Raw genomic sequence first — 18,862 nt, 5'->3', positions numbered from 1 at the left:
CAAATCTAAAAATGGGACACTGCTCTACACCTTGTAGTACGCAGTCTCGCTTTTTCAATGGGAGTCAATGAAGCCAAAGCATTTTGTAACATGAAATCGATTTAGAGATTTTTGCTGCTAGTTAAGTAGGCTTCTAGTTTTACCCAATTTAGCCGAGATTTTATAACGAGTGACACAATACATCTTGTTCTTTTTAGTATGGTTGATATACAGCCTTTTTGAGACTTTTGAACACACCCTTGCAACTGTCTCAGAGGTTCCAGTTTATTTACGATTTCCATGATCTCTTACACCGTTTTAAGCAAGTGGTCATTTAGCACCGTGAAGAAACTTAACAGTTTGAAGCATGCTGGGATTCGAACCTATGACTAGCTCACCTTTGACTTGACTGTAAAGTATAGTGAAACTGTTGTTAGAATTTTAACAATTAATGACAAACAAACGTCAGTTTCTCAGAGTCATGTATTTACGCTACCGCGTTCTCTAAAATGCGATTGCTTTGGCTATTTCTGTCTCGACTCGGGGTTCGAACCTGAGACCTCAGACTCAGTAGTCGAGTGTAACCACTGGACCAATAAAACGGTTTACTGTATTAGATTATGATGTATTATAATTAAAGATGAAACAGGTGCTGTACAGTGCGTGTGAGCCGATGACAATAGGACAGAATTCCATTCGTTATATAAGTGCGGCCTGTGCGGGCCGATGGCAGAGCATTAGCTGGGTTCCGTAAACTGTAAAAAAAAAATACAAAAAAAAATGTTCAAGAAAGGATTCTTCTACTATTTTATTATGAGCTCCGAGTCTTTGGAAACTTGCCGAGGGCAAACAAAAATGATGGTTTTGTGAAATCGCTGTTTGCTACGTACGGCACTCAATGTGACTGTTAGCCAAAGTATTGGAACCTTCAGGCTGAGCCAGTGCCGATCTGTTTAAGGAGGTTGACTAAGTGACTGTAAAAGGAAATAATTTATAATTGGAAATTCAGTGTATTGACAGTGAGAGTTCCGCCCCGCACTGAATTTCCAATTATTCAGTGGGGATATTTTTCATTCAACCTAAAATGGGGATTGTCCTGTCTTGATAGACATTTGAAGTTCCTTCGTCCAAGGTGTTTTTAGCTCTATATTAAAGGATTGTTCCTACCAGATACCATAAACAAATTACGATATACGTTCATTTCCTGAAGGTCTTAATATCTTATTTTCATCGCGGATCCCTACAATAGGTGAAAGAGTACATCAATGTTATACATTCTTTCCGACTGTAACACATGAGTCGTTCATTCATATCAGCCAGTTAGATTCTATATTTATAAACAGCTGGTTGGAGTGAACTCATACATCTAATTACTTATTAATAATTACGTGTCCGGCGTGTTCAAAGTTGAGTTTAGCGTTTGTTTTACAAAGTTCCGCTATTGTAAAGTGAACAATGCTTTGTTACCTAACAGCAAATTATTGTTTGTCAAACTTTTCATAAACTAGTGATATCAAATCGTAGAACTTTAGTTTCCGCTCAACTTTACACGATTTTCAACGCGCACACGACATCAAAAATGAACAGATAATGTGAACTTTTTACATGTAATTTATGAAGAAGTCAAAGAAAATGGAGTGCAATAAGTTTAAAACGTTTTTTTTAATTTTAGTTTTTAGTTTTAATCATAATTTATTCGTAGAAAGTGGTAAGGGGAATGTTTTTATTGAAACGATATTTTTTTCACGTACAAGTACATATTATTTTATGATACTAACCTACTATTATAATGCTAGTGTCTATTACAATAATTTAATTTCAATAAAACTTAAAATTTACTGTGCTTGTTAATTTTGAATCTCTGCCCGCCAATTTTTAGCGCTTCTAACGTAGCTGTTTTTTACATTGCAGTAAATTCTGTTAAAGTTCATTGGTACTAGGGCGCTAGAAGAGTGTAAGAGTCGTTTCATTTGTTACAGGCACAACTACTTCAAAGTCTGAATTAGAATGTGAATTCCCACCAAAAATGGAGGAAGATTTAACACACGTAAGGAGAAAAAGACTAACAACAGAAACTGGATTAGTTTGTTTAGAAGACTATCCTTATACTGTATCTGTAAGGTAATTAATTGAACTGGTTATACGCATTAAAGATTTAATTTGTTTATTAAATTTTTATATACATTTTTTTATATAATTATTAGATTACACGGAAAACATTGGTGCGGAGGAGCAATTGTTGGAAAGCAATGGATTTTAACGGCGGCCCAATGTTTCGATTAGTAAGTTGACAATCTAATGATGTTTACTTTTTCTTATTATGTTATTGCTTTGTTCATCAAAAATATTAATTACTAAACTATTATAAAAGTTTGATTTTTGGTGTTTTCAACAGTGTTACAAAAGAAGAAGTGTCCATTCGTATGGGATCAGTATTCAGAGATTTTGGCGGGAGAATACTGTCTGTGTTGGAGGTCAGACGGCATCCCGACTACAGGATGGACCAATATTATCCAGAACACAACCTGGCCATGGTCAAGGTAACATCAGAATTGCTAAAATATTAAAATTAATTATCATTATTTATAAAATAGTAAAATTTTAATCAAATCCGCGTGCCGCCTAGTTACTAGCAATTAAGTTCCAGCTACCATCTAAGATTTATGTTGTCCTGGTATTACAGGTGAATCTCCCGATTACTCCGAACAGCAGAATGCAGCCGGTGGCGCTGGCTGTCGCTGATGCTGACCTGCCTCCGTTGTTCGGGGAGACTGTCGTTACTGGATACGGTTCTGTGGTAAACCAAGCTACATAATTAGTGGACATTATTACAACTATTACAAGGATAGAATATAGAGTTGCTAATTTTGCAAAAAAAAAAGATTTTTTGTAGTATTATGGATCCGAAACGTTAGAAATTTGGTGAATGGTGAATTACCATAAATAAATGATAATTTTTGATTTTGCAATATTTTAAAACCTTTAACAGCCTAGTAACTAATTTGCAAAACAGCTTTTTTTATACACTTTCATCGAACATCAATCTGGTATTTACTTCCGCGGGTACCAGGTGTTCATGACTGAAAAGTGATGCGCGATTTGTTCTAGCGTATTTAATTTGGCACTTCTCCAATGCCACGCCTCTATCTAGTTGCTAAACACGCCTTATCTACAAAAACTCGTGACACAATAATATATTTTTTTCGTCATTGCTGCTTCTGAGTGGTGATAACCGTTATGAAGTCAAGGAAAATAAGGTTTAGCTTATTACATAACATTTAATAATTTCATTTTAATTTATTCCCGAGCAATTCGTATAAGCCAAAAGAGATGAATAAAACTGACAGTCAACTATTGAAATATAAATACTTAGATTTGTTTTAGAAACTTATCATGTGTCTATATGGCCATCCTTCTCTTTTTCTACATGTTGCCCAAGTTAGAGCAGGAGAGATATACACATTACAACACGCAACGGATAAAGCAAAGGGTGTATGGAACGCCGGTGGAAAGAGCCTTTGCCAATTTTTTTGACATCGATTGCTCCTGGAGCGCGTTTCACAGTCAGGTATAATAATGAGCAATAATGTCATCATACCTACCAGGGACTTAGGAGTATATAGAAGGTTAAATTTCTTCGAAGCTAAAAATATTTATTTTATTGTCTTGGTAGGTAACCGGGCAAATCCGCGAGGGTGAGAACCAAGAATTAAGGAGGATGATAGTTCGTGAAGTGCCGAGAGCAGAGTGCCGCCTCATTTACGGAAACGACTATCACTTGCAACACGACAACATGTGCCTGCAGAGCATCATCAAAGGAGTTGCTTTGTGTGCTGTTAGTTGCTACTTAACTATCTATATATTATTTACTACTTTACTTTAGAAATACTTATGCTTTCTTCAAAGCCAACCAAACGAATAAGAAAACCAGCTCTACACCTTCAACCTGATTTATTTTGTTTTATGTTTTCGATTGTGTAGATAAAACTAATTTCCATTTTTCTAAAATACTCACTCAATCGCATACATCATTACAATCTTTCAAAATTTTTTGGTACCAGGGCGACACAGGTGACCCGGCGGTGCATTTCAGCGGGCTAAATCGAGCAGGCACGCTTTTCGGCATAGCATTGTTTTCCGGCACCGAGGAATGCGCCTACAAATCGAAGCCAGGAGTATTTGCTAAGGTATTTTCTAAAGGATTCTTCTATTTAAATTGTACACAAATGAAATTAACCGAGTCCCGGTTGTTTTCGTTACGTTTTGTACATAATCAAAGAAATATAAGCAATGACTTTTTAATTATTTTTCTAGGTATCTTACAGTCGCCTATGGATTGACAAGGTGTTGGGTGAGATACCTGACCAGCACGCCGAGAGCGCCGACAGCACTGAGAATGTGATCCCACTCGATATGATCTGATTTTGCTAAGCAGACAGATTCTGAAAAGCATTTACCTACATAAAAAGTGTCATTTTTTAGTGCATATTTTTATCAAGTTACATGTTGATGGACGTTATTTTTATAATCCAACGACCGTGAGAGCATCCTACGAGTCATATAATTAAAATAATCGAAGAGAAAATAAAGAGCTAAGTCTACGGACCTCGTATTTACGCTATACTAGTTAAGTCATAATTATCTTAAGAAATGCTATGTAGATACAAAATAAAAATATTTTCTGTATCAATTCTTCTTATTTTAGTATGTAAGAAAAAAGCTTAACTTATTTTTTTTCCAACAAGGCCGTGTCGCAGCAAGATTCCGTGGAACGAAACGTGATATGTCACAGTCATATGTCAATCTGTCATTATGCAACTGTCAAACAAAATTGTAAAGGTTATGTTTGGATAAGGTAATAATTAAAATCCTAAGTCACTCGGCCGCAGTTTTCCGTCATAACCATGTAGAAAACTTTGCGGGAACAAAATGTTATAAAACAGTTCATTCACAAAATGTGGTCGCGCAGACGTTTATTGTGACATTCGATCTATTTTGGGACTGCAATTATTTAGGCCGAATTGTGTCCAAAGGTTAAGGTTTTGGATGTTATTTAACAGTTTGAGCGGCTTTAGCTGACCCTCCCTCGGCTCGTGACGGTCTGACATGGACGAACTTAAGCACAGAGCTGGTGAAAAACTTGAAGCACTGCATGTAAGTGACTCTTACAAAGTTATGGTGTCCTGGTAGATTCGCGCGAAAGTGCGTCGGTTATTCACGTCATTTTTTTGGCGACCTGTTTAGAAATCGAAAGTATTTCATTATTTTGTTTTAATGAAGAATTGTTTTGTTTTTGTTATGACAATGAAATGTCATTGCCCTACATTAACTGCTAATGACCATGGACTTACATAATGAGTTTAGTTTGAAACTAATTTACGTTAATGAAAACTGGGTGACATGAAATAATTGTTCTCTCATACAAATTGCATGTTATGAGAGAGTTAATCAACTACTTGAGTTTTATCTACCTTCTTTTTCTGTAAAAAAATGTTAACACCAAGTGAACACTGAATATATTTACGATTCCATTAAAATATAATTTATTTTAAAATACAGTGCTAGTAGCAAATTTAGCAATACAGACAGAATATCTTCAACACTAACATTTTCTTATAGAAAAACTGTCTAAGAAAATGATAGAGAACTAATGTTAATAACATCTTTATGAGAAAACAATATAACAGCAGAAATAAATAAATATTATTATGATTAAATAAATTTTGTAAGTGAATACATTTAGATTATTAATATTGTCTATTTTCCTAGTACTTAGAAAGATTTCTTTTTGGCTCAGAATTTCACTGAGTGAATCTACTTTCAACTTCATAGTTTGAAGATCTTATCAAATTTCTATCTATTAGGTGGCTGCCAAATCAGCAGCAGACAATGGCAAGTCCCGAGTTAATGATATCATTGAAACCACATCGGAAACCACCAGAAAGGTAATATTGTAAAATAAATGATAAATCTGTATGCATAAGTAATACCAAGCAGTTGTTATTTGTTGAATAGCACTGTCATAATTTACCTTTAAGCTAAGAATAAACGTCACAGTGAAGCTCAAAAAAATGTCAAATTAGTCTAGCAGATAGATTGTTATTCTTTAAATCTATTCTAATAAATATTGGATTCATATTTTTTTCTTTCAGCTTGAGTGCCTTGAAATAAGATTTAATTAGTCAAGTAAATGAGGTATTTACTGATAGCCATGACCAGTCTTGCATAACTCACCGCTGGCCATAAGTATTCCTTAGTTCATGCAATTCTCATTTGGCTCTAGCTGGGCGGGGCTTTCATTGATTGCAAGTACAACTAGTAAATTATTAATGCAACTTTAATTTCATCATCAATCTTATACAATATTTTATAGATACGTGAGGTATTTAACGAGCTATGGCACAACGAGCTGATAGCGGAGGGCCGCGATCGCGCCGCCGCCTGGACCAGGGAGGCGGTGCGCCGGATCAAAGAGGGCGCGCCGCCGCTCTCGCCGGTGCTGCTGTATGAGGAGCTACTGGCTCTGTGGCACGATCGAGGTAATCAAAACGTCGAACAGAACGAAGCCAGCCTTTTGTCTTTCAAACGCGATGCCAACGATTTTTTTTACTTTAATGGCTTCACCTAGGTTTAAATATAATGTGTATGCGTACATTTAGCAAACAATTAATCTTGTGAATATCCTGTGTGAAATTATGTACTGTTTAACAAAGAACGTATATCAGGCTATTCACCCTAATAAGCACATTCGTCACTTTGATACTTCAAGATCCTTCTCAAGATAGATTTTCAGTAAAAACTACGAACAAAGAGACAAAATCTTTATTGATAATATTTAAAAACTTATTAGGAACTTAACTAACTTGAGATTATTAAAATTTAAAGTTATTTAAAGACATTTGTTTGTGCAGTATGGCGCCGCAGCATGATGCTGTTCGCGTGCGGCGTGGTGGTGGGCGGCAGCGCGGGCGTGCTGCTGGGGCTGCGCGCGGCGCGGCGCGCGCCCGCCGGCCCGCACGCGCGCGCGCTGCACTCGCAGCCTGACCACTCTGTGCTCCTGGTGGAGGATGCTGTCGCACCAGGTTACTTTATAAGTAGATTTAAAAAATATAAATACTCACGTTTTTAAATGTCACTCCATTCAACTTTCCCTTAAAATTTAGTTGCAGACATCCAACCGAAACAACAAACAAACAAACATACAAACAAGAATTCACGTGTATAATAACGTGGGAAAATTACTAAAGATACACTTACAAATTTGTTTTTTGGATCAATTTTGTGCTTCCGTCATGGATTTACGTTTTTCCGAATGGTTTGCTCATTATAAAACACTAGTCCGCGTTCAAACCAAGGGCTTAGCAACTAGTTGTAAACTTAAATACGGATTACGCATGGACAAATAAAAATGTATGGGGCTGATCAGCATGCAGATTTATTTCGAACGGTTATTACTTTTACTCTGATTTAAATTCAGTGGTGTTTTGTCTTTTATCATTTACCTTTTCCCCTGGCAGGAGCGGGCTACGGCGAGGTGTTGGTCCGCGTGCAGTCGTTCAGCGTGTGTACCATCGACCGCGGCGCACTGCGGGGCCGCGCGCACTTACTGCGGACCCTACTCTACAGGGGACACGTCACTGTCGGCAGGGGGTTCGCTGGTAACTCATGTTTCCCTAGTCAAGTCGTATCGATGCGACATAAATCATCATCATCAAACTCAGCCTATAGCTGTCCACTGACATAGGCCTCTCCATATGTTCTCCAGCGTGACCAGTTCATTGCCACCTGCATCCGACGAGACCCAGCGGCTCAATAAAGATGTATCAGTTAATAATTAGTCATTCTCACGATAGTTACAATATCTGCTTAAACTTTACCTCCTTACCAAAAGAGCTTAAAGCAATAGTGAAGGAAATAATGAAGCATGTTTTATATTTGAATGAAAATTAAGTGTCGGACGTTGTTGATGTACAAAGCGATTATATTGCACTTGTCACAAATTCAAATATCGATTCTTGCTCGTAGCCCTTACTTAGAATTCTAGGTAAGTTTTTTAGCAACTTTTGCCAGAAGTTGTACCGTATTTTATTAGCTTCCAGCCAGAAGTTAACATTCGGCTTCTTAAAAAAAAATATCAAAATAATGAAACAACCTTTTTTGAATTCCTACTTCCTCTGAAGAAGTACGAAGTTAGTTCTACTCTTCCTGAGTAGAACTAACGAAGTTCCGAATTTTAGAAGAAACTTTTTTTTTACCTTTGCATTCACATCCATACTTATTCACCAACATCGTGTATACACAAGTATGAAACTATACCTTGTGTCCCAGGCGTGGTGCTGGACGTGGGGCAGGGGGTCACGGACCTGGAGATGGGTGACGAGGTGTGGGGCTGCGTCAGCGAGTGGAACGGCGGCGCCGCCACCGAGCTGCTCACTATACGCAGGTCAGAACTACTAGCGGGCTATGTGCGCCTGGTATATGTTACATACAATTTGAAAACTTTTGTCAAAAAACTTATAGTATGGGGGCGTGAATTCTGTTCATCATCATCATCCAGCCCGCCTCAGTCCAATGCGGGACTTATTGCCTCTTCAAGGCTGTTCTTACTAACGCTCAATTTGTAGGGAATACTTAACACTATAATCAATTTACCACACGTTTTCTCTCTTGTTCAAATGCAACTAATGCATCTAATATTTAAAAGATACAACAACTTCTTATAGAGTCTATACAGAGTACCATACATAGTTTGATCTACCACCGCAGTACTCGCGTGAGCAAGCGTCCGCGTGGTATGGCGGCGGACACAGCGGCCAGCCTGCCGTGGGCGGGCGGAACCGCTCTCATCGCGCTCAGGCAACTCTCCTACACGCCTGAGAACTGCAAGGGGAAGCGGTAACTATGATCTTGAAATAAGACTAGAACTTACAGACTTGATCTATATTCTGTCGACCGTAACGCTTACTCAATAAATAGGTGTCAAAAACGCCTATTCGGAAGTTGACGCGAACCGGGTTGGATTAATGGGAGTGTGATAGTATTTTTTTTTGTTTTTCAACTGCGTCTTGAAGACATGCTGATCCTGCTTGAGATAAATCATTTAATCTGTTAAAATTTCATCGCTAACTAATTAAATTGTAATTTTATTGGAAAGTTAAGAGACTATAACTATATAATGTATGTATGTGTACCAGGGTGGCAGTGTGCGGCGCAGCTAGCGGCGAGGGCTGCGCGCTGGTGCAGCTGCTGAGCGGCTGGGGCGCGCACGTGTCCGCGCTGGCGCCGCGCCACGCCGCGCTCACGCTCAAGGACCTCGGTCAGCTGCCTGCGCGCTCTTATACCCTAGTACTTCGTCACGTTATAGTGAAAACAATATCCAGATAGACAGAATTTTACTTAATGTCGGCAATAAGTGTTTTCCGTGTTTCGGAAGGCATGTTAAATTGTACGTTCCGGCTGTTATTCCGACATCTTTGATAGTCGTTACCGGTAGTCAGAAGCTTGAAAGTCGGACAACCAGGCTCACTAAGGGGTAACTGGGTTGACGAGGTCAGATAGGCAGTCGCTCCTTGTAAAACACTGGTACTTAGCTGAATCCGGTTAGACTGGAAGCCGACCCCAACATAGTTGGGAAAAGGCTAGCTTGATGATGACTAAGCAAAAAAATAAGATAGCAAATAAAAAATGTCTCCTTTCTCATCTAAGTCAAGTTTCGCTAAAATACTTATTAATACAGAAACACCAACAAAATTAATATTTGATTACAAGTCTCTTCATTACGCTGCAAGATTTTTTCGACCACTATTGAGATCAGTCTTTGTGGAATTGTCTTCATGATAACTGTTATGTAGGGGATTAGGGAACGTCGTCAGTCATACACGCTGGTCGGTTGCACAGTGATTTATTTCGTAGATCGATGTCCCCACTCTTGCCTACCTACAATAGTTATGCATGACATTGTCGTGTCCCCGTCCCAGGCGCGCAGGACTTCGTGGACATCGAGGGCAGCCGCGAGCTGGCGTGGAGCCGGCTGGAGGCGCGGGCGACGCGCGCGGGCCCGTGGGACGCCGTGCTGGCCTGCGCCGCGCCCGAGCTGCCGCCGCCGGACCTCGCTAACGTGTCGGGGCTGCTCAAGTCAGTACTGTACTTATTTCTTAAGCGCGCTCTACACTCGCGACGCGAAAGGCCGCGAAAGCCCCGAAACGCTTGTGTAGATAGATTCGCGCACGCTACGCACCGTTCCCCGTTCGTTGCTTGGAAAGGCGCGAATCGCGGCGTGAATTCACAGCAAGAATTGCGGGTGAGTGTAGAGCGCGCTTTATAGAATTGAATAGAATCCCTTCCTGGGTGGATAAATTATATATATCCCACTATTTTGTACTTTTTTTTAAGTGAAACTTCTTTATCACTCCCCACAGCAAGCGCGTGGTTTGAGAAAAAACATTCCTCACGCATCCCTTTTTTTATGTCTATTGATTTATCAATCAACTTAAATACTGAATTATCTGTTAATATAGCGAAAAATGTTATGTTACCTGATTTTTGTTATTAAACCAATTCATTATTATAGCAAAGTAAAATCGATGCCCTGGTTTCTTATTCCATAAGTTTCTGTATACCAGGGCAACAGCATCCCGCAAGAGTCTAGTGGACCTGCGCGCAGGTACCATGATCACGGACCGCCTGCCAACACCTTTCGCGATCATATTCGCGACCACCTTCTACACGTTCAGAGTTATTAGGGTGAGTAGTAAAATGAAATGATTTTCTTTTACAATGGACTACGGCCTTGTAAAAATATTTAAATATGTGCATACACGGTTTTTGGTTTTAAGGGGGTAATGAGGGGCGGGGTTGTTAACTGAAGTCCACACGGACGAATTGGTGGACAACAGCTAGTAACCTATAATTGACAATGTATGTATAAACAGTTGTCATTTATATGGTTATCGTGTTACAGTGGTTGGTGGGTTGCGGCACTCACACGGACTGGTTGGAGGACGACTACAGGCTGCGGGAGGGGCTGGACACGCTCGCCAAGCTGGTCGACCGCGGCGCGCTCGCTCCCATACTAGATAAGGTTAGTACTGTGTTATACTCCTAGCCAAACTGAGGCCCTGGTAGGCAAATCAGTTTACTTACATTTTAATTATGGCCGATTTTTCAATCGACAGATAACTTTTATGCTACGAATATTTTTGACGTTTTTAAAGCTTTTGTATAGAAAATATATCAAACGGCTATTTATTCCTCAGATAAGTTAAAGTTCCTCAGGTAAGTTATCTGACTCGCTTTGTGACTGAAATCCATGCCGAAGGATACGTTTTCTTAATTTTCTTTTTAGCTTCTGTAGAACTGAATTTATTTTATTTCTAGGTTTATCTCCCACAAGAGTTCGAGAGCGCGCTCGCCCACGCGTGCAGCGATGACGCGGTCGGGACCACGGTCATCCGCTTCCCTTAGTATTAACTCACATCTCACGCGTATATGCTGCCCTGGTACCTACAAGCCAAAGCAATTGGAAACTAAAATATGTTGATAGAAATAATCTCTTACGTAATGGTCGGCCTTTTACATGCATTTTTGAAAAGATTTTACATTTACATGAATAGTTTTTGCGGAAACAGAACTATCGCTTCTAACGAAAGATCACCAACATAATAATTAAAAAATCTAAGACAATAATAACTATAGAATTATTTATTTACTAAAAAAGGCTTATTAATATTAAAATGTCAATTAACAAAAAGGTTAACCATAGAACGAGATTTTCTACAGAAATTGGCGACGCATTTAAATGTATATTTCTCAAAAAGTACTTAAAAAGAAGTTTAGTGTAAACAGAAGCAAACAAACAACCCTGTTGACATTATACTTATAGTAGTGGCAATTTTCCTTTGAGAAAGTTGGTCATTTCTATGGATGGAGCATTTAACTGGTTCGTACACTAAGGCCTGCCTCATTATTGGAGTGTAGCGATGCCATTTTTTGTCGTTTTTACGACATTCTGGTAAAATTGGAAAGGTACATTAAATGTCCAGGCATTTTCTTATACGTTGTAAGGAAACGTATTTATTATTTACAATTTTACAGAGTTAAATATTGACAAGTTAAAAAACAAAAAAATATTAAATTAAAGCATCAAAAAATAAACGTTGTATAATTATTTCATAACGAAAGTTCTGTTTCCACATCTTTCTAAAGTATTTAAAGTACAATAATTAAGATTTATACACAAATTTATTTGAAGGCCATTTTGTAAGAGATTTGATACCAGGCGCATAGTAAACTATAGGTAACATATTTAAACCTAAATGAATATACCTAAATAATGTTCCTATGGAATGTTGTTCCTAATATAAATTATATCGGGAGAGTTTCTAAACGTTTTCGCAAAATATTTTCAAAATAATGGCAACATTGGAGATCGTGTTACCAGTTGTAAAAATGGCCATAACTATTCGTAAGTCCATATCATTTGATTATAGCGATATATTGATGTGCTTATTTTAGTGGACTACGGGAAATAATCGTAAAGAGCATTATTTTTTATATAACCTTTCTTTTCTGAATTTAAATTGATCAAGGAATTGAGTTACAGGAATAATGCAAAATATATTATTTAGTAGAATTTATAAACGCGATTATCTTACAATATTTTTTTAATATATTTATTACCTTAACACCAATCTCGAAAAACCACCGCCAGTCACAAAATACTGTAGAAAATTCTAGAAATGTAGTCAGATCTGTAAATATGTAAATATATCTAAATCACTAGGTGCTCAATGTACATAGATTAAACATTTGTATAAAAAAAATTACTGAGGACGGTTATGTATACAATTGTATTCTACATTTAATTAACTTATACAGGATTTGATATTTATTTTAATTTGATAACGCAATTTCATTTGCAATATTTACAAAGTATAGAAAATAATCGATTGTACCAGAACCTGTTTGAAAAGATTTGTTTGAAATTTTTGGGTATTTAAAATCTCACTGAAAAGAGAAATATTTCATCAAATGCAACTTATCAAGAAAACAAGAATACAGCTCATAGCTAACAAATTTTAACTCCATAGCTTTCTATAATAAAACTACAAGATACCGTCCGGCAGACCATTGCTGCTAAAACCACGTTACGCGATTTTCAACCTTATGTAAAACAGTATAAGTACCACATATGTAATATTCATTTCTGTGCCATTAACAAACCCGAATCTAGCTTTAAATTTTTATTTATCTGGCGCTGCTGTGTATCCAGTTCTTTAGCAGCCAGTGTTACATATTATTTCTAAACTAAGTACAGATTATCCAATGCAATTAACGATTGAAAATCGATCCAAAGAGGTTTAGGGCACTTACACACTATTGTTTCTTTCCACAACGCTGCGATAGAGATTGAACCCCCGTTGAACGATACAGATACGCAAGTGTGAAACTGCCGAACTAAATATTAACAAAATATTTTGAACTATCAACAGATTCTGACCTCAATAACACGTCCAAAGGTAGATAGGAACTAACTTATATAATTAAATTTAAATGTAGATAGGTAAATGTTATTTAAAATATAATTGTTGTTTTTATAAATTGTGTTTTATTATGACTTCCTTACCTTTATTTTAAGGATCCGGATTGATACATATGAGGTCCCAGTACGTTTTCCTTGCTTATCCTTGAAACGGAGCGAAGGAGACAATAATAATGCATGGGTTGCATGAGCGGAGATTTTGAAAGATATTATTAACAGTATTTTTAACAGTAAGGAATTTAATCCTTGTGTCGTGGGGGGGGGGCGTAGGGGTCGTCGGGGCTCTGCAAACATTCAAGTCACATGCACAAAACGCATTCGAAGATCAGACAAATGCTTGTCATACGCGGAGAACGACCGTAGTTTTGGCATGGTGACCTCAACAACTCGGCTCTGAGCAATCAAGACTACGACATTTCTCCGCTGCGTACATGGCTCCTACCTAGACGGCCTGTCCCTTTGGGCGACATGTGAATTCAAATAGCCAGGATACACCTGGGAACAAAAAATAAAACCACAATATCTCTGAACCACATTTATTTAGCGAACACAACCGAGTACTAAAAACATACATTATATTAATAGAACGACGCAACTTCTTACTAAATATTTTACACCGCACAACCTCCCTTCTAACCACCATTTGCAATATTCTCGTTTTTATAATGCCAGTTAATTAAATAACCATAGTTCAACTCATCTGTGCGGTTGTGCCATGTGTGCATACGACTGATAGCTATCATTTATAAATGACGCTTTAATTTGTGTGATAGTGACACACAAATCTGTATTTGTAAAGTCACTGTATATTTACGCAGCTGACCCAGAGATGGCGCTAAGCGCAAAGATGAGTTGTATATGTTTTATTGTGTCGATTTATAACCCTAATTTCTCGCTAAATTACCTGTCAATTTGAGTAATAGCCGCTTTTAATTAATATTTTTGCTAATATGTTTTTATTCATGTCAGTGCGTTTTACAGCACGCGATAGCTAATTCTGGCGTTTTATATGAGGCCGCCATAGCCAATACAATTGATTTATAACAAAAGCGTAAAATATTATTTAAAACAATAACACGATTGAATTCGTGTAACAAATATACCTACACAAAAATAACAATAATAACGTTATATATTAAAATTTAAACAATACTTTTATAATACTCTTTATTTGAATACAAAAAAAAATAGGCTCGGGGCTTTGTAACCAATCCTAAACAGCTTTCATAAAAGTAATGACGCCGAAAACATACGTAATTGATGTCAGAGTCCGATATATATATATATAAGCCAATTTTCGCAAATTATTTTTATTTATACGGAACTTTCAATGAAGCGAGTCGAACTCCCACTTCCCCGACTTTTGATACAGATAACTGCAGTTAGTCAGAGCGCAGGTATAAGTTGCTTCACCGGACTAGGTAAAGAACTATCCCTAGATAGCCTTTTTAAATGTATATGTTAAGGTTTTTACAATTTATTAATAAATAAGAAACTGTTATACACAAAAAATAGGTACATAAGACCCGAGACTTATAAATAAACCTGTTGTTGAAATGTTTATACAAAATTGACAGCAAATTGATCTCGTTGGTCCCATCCATACACAAAAACAGAATATTGCTTCACCATCGAATACTAACACTATGTAATAATATCTTTAAAACCCTACTGTTGGTTATGATCGTGACTGTCCATTTACTCTTACAATATGAGTCTGAGGGAGAAATAATGGTTAATTATCACGAGAATAGCTCGCTCCACACTGCGGTTGGATCGAAAATATGTATAACTAACTAAATTTTAATATGCATGCTTACGAAAGTTATTAGAAAATATTACAATATTTAGCGAAAGTTATAATCTGAACTTTCTAAGCTGACCTTTTTGACACCTTTTCCACATTTTATTTTAATTAACTAGCGAAAGATAGGATATTGATATAAGATATCGTATTTCCTTTTGCTAGGTTCACAACGTTATATTAATATGAACAGTCACGACCAATAACAAACGTTACACCAAAGAGAGATTCGTTAACAATATTATTATTTGTCAATAAAAGCAACAGGAATGTTATATATTAAACATTTGAATATATTATTATTACACTAATCGGAACTAGAATCATTCGAAACACATCAACTTAACTATTGGCAGTATTATTCGCAGAAACAATATCGATTATCGATAAAATTATCGATACTTACAAATGTTATCGATTTAAAAGCGAACCTGTCAAAATGTGGCACTTCATTACGTGAGGCGATGGTCAACTAATCAACTCAAATAACTTTCAAATATGTCTTTGAACAAATAAACATTTTTAAATATATTAAAAAATATACTAATAAGAATAAAGAGAAAAAAAAAACACAAGCTATAACAAATAGAATATGACGAAAATAAACACAATTGAAAAAAAGGAATAAAATTTTGATAATAACAAAAAAAAATCTATCCGAATTGAGAACCTCCTTTGTTTTGAAGTTGGGTAAAAATATACCTTTAGTAAACCATCTTATATTTTGACTAATCATTGTAAAACCACCCGCAGTGCTGAAGCGTGGGCAATACTCTTCCTATTCTTGCGTTAGCCCAGCAGTGGTATAACCGACTATAACTATATCGCGGAAGCCAATAGTTGAGTTCATAATGTGCGTCAACAGTAAACATGATTTAATAAAAGTTGTTGAATACGTGACGTACTAAATGTATACTTTGAACACAATACAGTATCTTTGAGAAGGGGTTTTAGTGATAGCACTTGCATTATAAAACTAGGTCATCATCTCATCATCAGCCTAGCCTTTTTCCTATTATGTTGGGGTCAGCTTCCAGTCTAGCGGTTTCAGCTAAGTACCAGTGTTTTACTACCTATCTGACCACCTCAACCCAGTTACCTGGCCAACACAATACCTCTTAGTTGGACTGGTTCTCAGATTTTCTTGCTTCTGACTACGCTACTGTAACGACTGTCAAAGATGTATGCATTACAGCCAGGACCCACAATTTAATGTGCCTTCCGCAACATGGAGGACATCGTTATGACAAAGATGGTCAGTCATCTACGCACCGACCGCGCCAAGCGTAGCTTTCCAGTGATCGATCAACGTATGCAGTTATAGCTTAGCCACGAGCTCCTTCTGTGAAAGAGAAGCCGCTATGGGTAGTTTAGAGCTCCATTTCGCTTCAACAATGGCAAACAGTCCTGCTTAGATATAGATCTGCATAGATCTTTGGTAACCATTCAAAGCTTTATTGAGCACAATTTTGGCTGCGATGGATGATACCAATGATCTTTAAAAGACACCAATGAAGAGATTAAAGGATATATTTGGAGGCATCGTCATCTTTATCTACCAGGTAAACATGAAAACGCTCCAGTAAAGTTAGTCGAGGTAACGTCAAAACCCTAAGTCTTTTCTAAACGCTTTTTTTTTAGCACCGAAGTTACGTAGATCTAAGTAAGTTATAACAAAAAATAAACAAGTTTGTGAACATAGACTTGAGACACATTACTGTATACATTTATTACGTCACGCGCGCGTCAATTCCGTACACCTTACAACTATGGAGTACACCGTGCGACTTCTGAGCGAGACTGTATCTACACACACCGGATGAACACTTTTCCTTCACCGCTGACAACTGGAAAGGGACAACAATATTTTTCGGATTTAATTGAGTAGAAAGAGATAGAAATAAGACGATTAATTTAGGAAATTGGATTTGTATGATTTAAAGAATGAAGGGTCAAAAACAACTCCTTGAGGCATTCCATTTGAAAGTCCCCCTTTGAAAGTTTATATACAATAAATACAAAATTATGTTTTTCTTCTTGGCATAATTATATTCTCTACATGTGTTTTATTGAAATTGCAAGACTTGTGGTAGATTCGGGGGGTTTGGGGGTTGTTACATCAGCCCATGATTAAGAACTCTCCATTGGGTATTTTAAGAGGACTCCATTTGGTTTCGAAACTAGTCAAGAATTCCCGATAATTACGCGATACCGATAATAATTAACCTTTATCAAGCAATTATAAACTCGCCTCACGAAAGTTTATATTTAAGCCAGTCACCAAAAAATGAACTTTTAGTTAACATATTGCCTGCCTTACTTAACAGTGTCAAAGGCTTCTAAAGATCTGAAAATAAAGTACAAAGAGAGATACTTACATGAGTTCAGTACAGGAAGAGTTCGGGGAAGTACTTGGTGTATGGCGGCACGTTCTGCTGGTAGGACTTCTGTCCGGCGGGGGAGCACGAGCCCGACGCCGGCAGGAGAGGCTCCTCGCTGATCGAGTTGAAGATCTCTTCCAACTTGTCCTTGATCTCGTACTGAAATAGCAAATGTGGTGTCATGGTAAATTAGATTATGGTCGCCGTGATTTGCACAGGACGGTTTAGTGTGGATTAATGTTTGACGTGTATTTGTGTAATTTGATAGACATACTCTATGAGTGTAACATTGTGTTACCTATTTTGTTTTATTTTTAGTATAATTATACGCATGCACGTATATATTATTTATTATAAATTTTGACATGTATAATTTATTAATTATAAAATTGAATGACGTAGCAATTTATGCCGCCTCCGTGTTTAGGGCTATGCCAGGTAAATCAACGTTTGGGGTATTTCTTTCAGTCTTATTTTATTTTATTAGCCGGCAGCAGATACGTCATGCTCCCTAAGTCGTCACTGCCTGCGGTGGCGTCTTGGGTCGGGTCACCTCCTTCCCTCTAATATGGCGAGGGAGGTGATGGCTGACCCTTGCGTCATACTCGTGAACGGGTGCTGCTTGCGGTGGCTGGTCGGTCTGCTGACCATGGCCTAGTACTTAAAGTTTAATTTCGTATAGGTTTATATACAGCGACCTCAAACTTTTGTTTGTTTGGCATGGCACCTGCACACTTATTTTTGTTATTGTTCTGTACAATTATAATATTTTTTGTAAACGGAATGACAGCGTGCTGCGTGGAGTTTGTTGCGCCGTTTCTTCTCTCACAGCAAAAGCACTTAGGAAGCGTTGAAGGGTGGGCGAAACTGGGTGCTGTCCAATGTAAATGACCTTCAAAAAGTGCTACTTAGTAGCCTAATTTGAATAAATGAATTTTGATTTTGATTTTGATATGTAGTTAGATTCTAAATTGAGATGTGTTTTAATATATCAATTTAGAATGTTGTATAAATTAATGTTTCATGTGTTTGTATAAATATACGTCGCTGTTGTATTTCTATCAGTATGTGGGTTTATAAAGTTAAAGTCATTTAAGACGGTCCGAGAAATAACATGCAAGTACGGTACATTGTCAATAGTCTGTCACTTTTGTAGCT

At 37.4% G+C, this 18,862-nt stretch overlaps 3 protein-coding genes across 5 annotated transcripts in view; 2 read left to right on the top strand and 1 right to left on the bottom strand.

The window, feature by feature from the left end:
• The first annotated feature begins 1,333 nt into the window (after positions 1–1,333).
• On the top strand, positions 1,334–4,665 carry LOC113493748 (hypodermin-A-like). Of its 2 annotated transcripts, XM_026871750.1 has the most exons (9): positions 1,334–1,687; positions 1,959–2,100; positions 2,184–2,261; positions 2,375–2,519; positions 2,663–2,776; positions 3,419–3,547; positions 3,653–3,814; positions 4,041–4,166; positions 4,294–4,665. In XM_026871750.1, exons 1-9 carry the CDS (start codon positions 1,594–1,596, stop codon positions 4,399–4,401), a joined length of 1,098 nt encoding a protein of 365 aa, XP_026727551.1. In that variant the 5' UTR covers positions 1,334–1,593; the 3' UTR covers positions 4,402–4,665. The 2 variants fall into 2 exon arrangements, with proteins under 2 accessions (XP_026727551.1, XP_026727552.1); XM_026871751.1 differs by lacking the exon at positions 3,419–3,547 and having other exon boundaries at positions 1,347–1,687.
• Positions 4,666–4,746: 81 nt separating this feature from the next.
• On the top strand, positions 4,747–13,578 carry LOC113493747 (reticulon-4-interacting protein 1, mitochondrial-like). 2 transcript variants are annotated; one of them, XM_026871749.1, is made up of 13 exons: positions 4,747–4,834; positions 5,040–5,133; positions 5,844–5,924; positions 6,353–6,518; positions 6,891–7,061; positions 7,497–7,637; positions 8,308–8,422; positions 8,746–8,874; positions 9,174–9,295; positions 9,957–10,113; positions 10,602–10,722; positions 10,940–11,059; positions 11,356–13,578. In XM_026871749.1, the coding sequence occupies exons 2-13, from the start codon at positions 5,086–5,088 to the stop codon at positions 11,440–11,442; spliced, it is 1,458 nt and encodes a 485-aa protein (XP_026727550.1). In that variant the 5' UTR covers positions 4,747–4,834; positions 5,040–5,085; the 3' UTR covers positions 11,443–13,578. The 2 variants fall into 2 exon arrangements, with proteins under 2 accessions (XP_026727550.1, XP_026727548.1); XM_026871747.1 differs by having other exon boundaries at positions 4,747–5,133.
• Positions 13,579–16,404: 2,826 nt separating this feature from the next.
• LOC113493743 (protein EFR3 homolog cmp44E) overlaps positions 16,405–18,862 on the bottom strand; it is a 29,205-nt gene continuing 26,747 nt past the window's right edge. The window contains exons 21-22 of the mRNA XM_026871740.1: positions 17,702–17,863; positions 16,405–17,170 (exon numbers count right to left, since the gene is read on the bottom strand). Coding sequence (XP_026727541.1) covers positions 17,708–17,863 — 156 coding nt within the window. The 3' untranslated portion in view covers positions 16,405–17,170; positions 17,702–17,707. The remainder of the gene's footprint in view (positions 17,171–17,701; positions 17,864–18,862) is intronic.

This window comes from Trichoplusia ni, chromosome 5 (assembly GCF_003590095.1).
Source record: "Trichoplusia ni isolate ovarian cell line Hi5 chromosome 5, tn1, whole genome shotgun sequence".
NCBI lineage: Eukaryota > Metazoa > Arthropoda > Insecta > Lepidoptera > Noctuidae > Trichoplusia > Trichoplusia ni.
This window is presented reverse-complemented; position numbering and strand designations above follow the sequence as displayed.